The sequence below is a fragment of the Triticum dicoccoides genome, chromosome 7B, assembly GCF_002162155.2.
Source record: "Triticum dicoccoides isolate Atlit2015 ecotype Zavitan chromosome 7B, WEW_v2.0, whole genome shotgun sequence".
NCBI lineage: Eukaryota > Viridiplantae > Streptophyta > Magnoliopsida > Poales > Poaceae > Triticum > Triticum dicoccoides.
This window is the reverse complement of record NC_041393.1, coordinates 735,817,455-735,821,580: the sequence shown is the minus strand read 5'-3', so window position 1 is coordinate 735,821,580 and position 4,126 is coordinate 735,817,455. Positions and strand designations below refer to the sequence as shown.

Here is a 4,126-nt window from a genome sequence, read left to right as displayed (position 1 = left end):
CATGGCCTTCTTCAGTGTATGTGGACGTTGGAAATGGTCTTACTTGACATGGAAAGCTTGTCATTGCAGGACCAAGTGTCATTGGGCATCCCATGTCATGCCCATTTATAAGTCAGCGGCAAGATGAAGAATTAACCGTAATGCCTTGGTCTATTCCCCGCATCAAAACTCCGTGTGGTTACATCCATCAATACCCTATTCAAGCCCGAAACCCCAAGGTTTACAAAGAGATTGTAAGAGGTGGGGTGCGTGAAACTAGGAATCAATACACACGGTGTGAACAAGATCTTTCAGAGATGTCATATGGGTCATGTCATCATCATTTTGATTGGATAGGATGGAGTTTGCTTCAAGCATATGCGAAATTATCACAATAACAAAACAAATTTCTAGGAAAGTGTGCAACGCATGCATATCTTCCTCTATCAATGAACAAAAGATGATAGTTTATCTTCTAGGAGATGGGAATTCTGAGAGGGAAAGCGAGTTTTTACTTAAAGCACATCTTAAGGGGAAAAACTCGTAAAACCAAGACAAGATACCCAAAAATCCGATGCAAATTACTCGGTAAGGTCTAGGGACGACCTTCTCAGAAGCTTGGTCGGAGAAGTTCTGACCTACTTGACAATACTCATGTTCAACACCATTCTGAGTATTTTGGGGGGCTTCTCGACAAAGATACCATTATTCATATGAATAACATATTTTTGTAAAAGACACAATGACCCGACTGCATTTGAGTGCATGTTTTCCTAAAAGACCCTCTTAGGCTAAGCAGCAAAGGAACTCAGATGCAGATAAGGAAGAAATCACATGGAATACAAACGGTTAGCCAATTAAGGGATATAGGTAGGATCTCGGTGGCAAGTCTGTTTGATCCAAATTTTAAGAAAACACACAAATGCATATAAGAAGCCCGAGGCCATGCAAGAGGACAATCACAATTTAAGTTACAAAACATCTGTCAAGCTCTAGCGGATCTAGTGTTTTAGCCATCCGTCCACATACATCCTTGCAATCACCCCCAGAAGATACATGATGTCCAAGGAAGGTACCCACCTTGGGGGCCTAAACCTACGTAGATCTGTCTCTCGTATCATCATTCTCATCAGTGCATTGCCGACGGGATCTTGTGTCAACCCTAGTTCCTCAAATTTGACTTGACTATGTAGAAACGACTGACCCAAATCATGCACTAATCCCGGTGCCACATGGCTGAAATATAAATGTTTCTAGCCACCATATGAAGCTACATGTGTTGGCACCGATTTAAAACGGTGGAACGAGTGATATGGACCTCAATATGGCGAGCTGCTAAAGCGTTTACGTTCCGGTGCTGTGCTTTTTTTCGAGTAAGACCATCACGTTGCTTATATTTTTATTCTAAATATGTTCTTATACTAGATAATCCATCCAACACCGTAATATGCAAATTTAGTAGGATTATTAAGAAAATGGTAACCAATATGCAAGGTAGAAAGTTAGGATATTTCTACAAAAAATATTGTCTGCATGGCGAGATAGAACCCTCTTACAGTGTTGCTATTATTGAGGATCTCCTTTCCTCCCGTCACTAGCTCGATGATTATTTTTCCCAAACTGTACATGTCTGATTTGAATGACATATTTCCTTCAGATATGTACTCTGGAGCACAATATCCTCTGCAAAAAAAAGGTCCGCATTTCAATGTATTACATCATCAGAAAATGTGAAAGAAGATGCCGAGAAATTATGTTGGTTTGATGCATAGCTTACAGTGATCCGAGACGGTATTCACTCATGGTTTTTGACTTTTCATCAAGTCTTGATAAACCGAAATCTGTGATTTTCGGCACCATATCATTATCTAGTAGTATATTGCCAGGTTTCAAATCCATATGATATATGTGCTTCTCCGTGTGCAGATGATGCAAACCTTCACAGATTCCTCTAATTATTCCATAGCGTGTATTCCATTCCAGTCCTCTTAATTCATCTACATAATGCAGAACGTAGCAGTGAGTCATAAAAGTTTTCATCATTTGATTTGTGCATGCGCTAAATTGCATTATGAATGTATATATCACATCTTGATCGTGGAAAATAAAGATAAGAGCTTGTTGCAAGAATGACGTACCAGTAACATACTTTTGTAGACTTCCATTGCTGATATACTCAAAACAGAGTAGTCTTTCTCTTACCTCAGCATAAATATGTCGTTTTGATCCTGCAATTTGTATGGCTATCTGATCTGTGCTAGCACAGAAGCCAAGAAAGCGTACGACGTTTTTATGTCTAATGTTCAACAGGCTGTCAACTTCTCGATAAAATAATGTCTCATTGATTGAATGACTGTTCCTTATCCTCTTTACAGCAACGTTCCCATTACGAAGCACTCCCTGTTTAGCTTCTCTTGTGAGCATTCAAAAAGTGTTTAGCTGAATTTGAAGATGCTGTGCAAGAAAGATAATACAGAAGTTTGGGATGCAGCAACCGACGGAAGCCCCTTTTTCCCGAGAGAGCACACCTAATGTTACAGTACTATTGCACCACCATAAATGCACATATATGCTAGGAAAAAGGTTTGTAACTCCATGACAACCTTAAGGCGGTTCCATTTTCCGAATTAATGTTGGATACTATGTTTCGATCCAAGGAACAGAATTCCGTAATATACGACACAAAGAATATACCCGGTTGTCTGACTTCAATATATACCAGATACTGCTAGAACCAAGTGGCATCTTGCAGACGAATGTAACATCTATATATGGTATTTACTAGTTGGCAACACCAATTATTAACATAGTTTTGCTAACTCGAGGACTGCTCAAGCCAATATAACAATTCCAAGTGCGATCTCTAGATATCATATGCCTAATTTATGGTTAAAAAGCAATTTACCTTATAAACAGTTGCAAATCCACCGTGACCGATTTCTCGATCATCCGAGAAATTTTCTGTGATATCCTTCAAAAGTGCGAGTGATAGATTTGTCGGCTTCTCTCTTCCATCAAGTATACGCTCCAGGACCTCAAGATCCATGTATGATGTATCTGATGTGCAATCAGTTTGTCAATATTCAGTATCAACATTAGCAAAAAGAGGTTTGTTCCAGATCAGCGCTATTTAAGGCAGCATATGGTAATTTTAGAACAATTGTCTATAGTAAGTCGTTCATGCACCGACCAATATTTAAGGCAACCGTATTCTACCTTTTGTGATCTTCAACGAAATAAGGAAACGCAAATGTGCAGTGCAATAGTGGGCGCCTGAGTTTATGCTTTACATATTTTATGCATTTGAAGAAATCCATTCAAGTTTATTTGTGTGCATCATGTTAAAGCTTATGCACCCACAATCAAGGGCCGAGGCAGGTCCTGGGCAAAATCCGTAGAAAACCCTAGTGCAAGGCCCAAAACTCTCTACCGAAGACTTATTACTGGTGGTTTCTGACCTTTGATGTACTCACCATGGAATCAAGTTAGTTGTGGAGATTTTACTTGTTCCACTAAGCCGGCCACAAAAATTAATTCCAAATGCAGCTAATGTATGCATTTCCTAGATATACAATATTTACGAGCCTGAACTTTGAGAAAAGATGATTAATTGCAGTCTTCCTTTTTTTACATCTTAAGTATTAACTTTCGCTCAAACTGAGTTAATCCTTCGAGCTTGTGGATAAATAATACGCCTTTTCCTCCATTCTATCCCTTATTGAACAATGTATCCTTATTTGATATCAAATAAAAACTGCCATGATGGCACTCCCTCAAAAAATAACTTTCTAAATTTTAATCGCAAAGTTTGTGCCTCTCCTTACCATGTTCTTCACAAAGCCAGCAATGGAAGACCCTGTTGCCGGTAAAACAGAGGCGGTCACGGTGTTGTTGCTCTCTAGGATCCACATCTTGCTACATATGCCGAACCACTCAAGTGGACTGAGACGGTGTTAGCTGATGGAAGTTGGTTGAGAAGATGATCCCTTGTTTGGTGTTGATCATAGAGTAGTAGGTACACTCTTATATTTTGTTTTGCTTTGTTATGTTGAACTTCTCTAAGGCTGGTAATCCCTCAGACAGTCTGGCAGGTTCAAGACATGTTTTCATAGCTTTGCAAGTTTGTGACCAATGTGCACACTTGTGC

At 39.4% G+C, this 4,126-nt stretch overlaps 1 protein-coding gene across 1 annotated transcript in view; it reads right to left on the bottom strand.

The window, feature by feature from the left end:
- Positions 1-3,890, bottom strand: part of LOC119339601 — an 18,198-nt gene extending 14,308 nt beyond the window's left edge. Inside the window, exons 1-7 of the mRNA XM_037611591.1 lie at positions 3,804-3,890; positions 3,196-3,205; positions 2,885-3,036; positions 2,674-2,704; positions 1,917-1,976; positions 1,757-1,820; positions 1,536-1,662 (exon numbers count right to left, since the gene is read on the bottom strand). Coding sequence (XP_037467488.1) covers positions 1,536-1,662; positions 1,757-1,820; positions 1,917-1,976; positions 2,674-2,704; positions 2,885-3,036; positions 3,196-3,205; positions 3,804-3,890 — 531 coding nt within the window. The remainder of the gene's footprint in view (positions 1-1,535; positions 1,663-1,756; positions 1,821-1,916; positions 1,977-2,673; positions 2,705-2,884; positions 3,037-3,195; positions 3,206-3,803) is intronic.
- Positions 3,891-4,126: the final 236 nt, after the last annotated feature.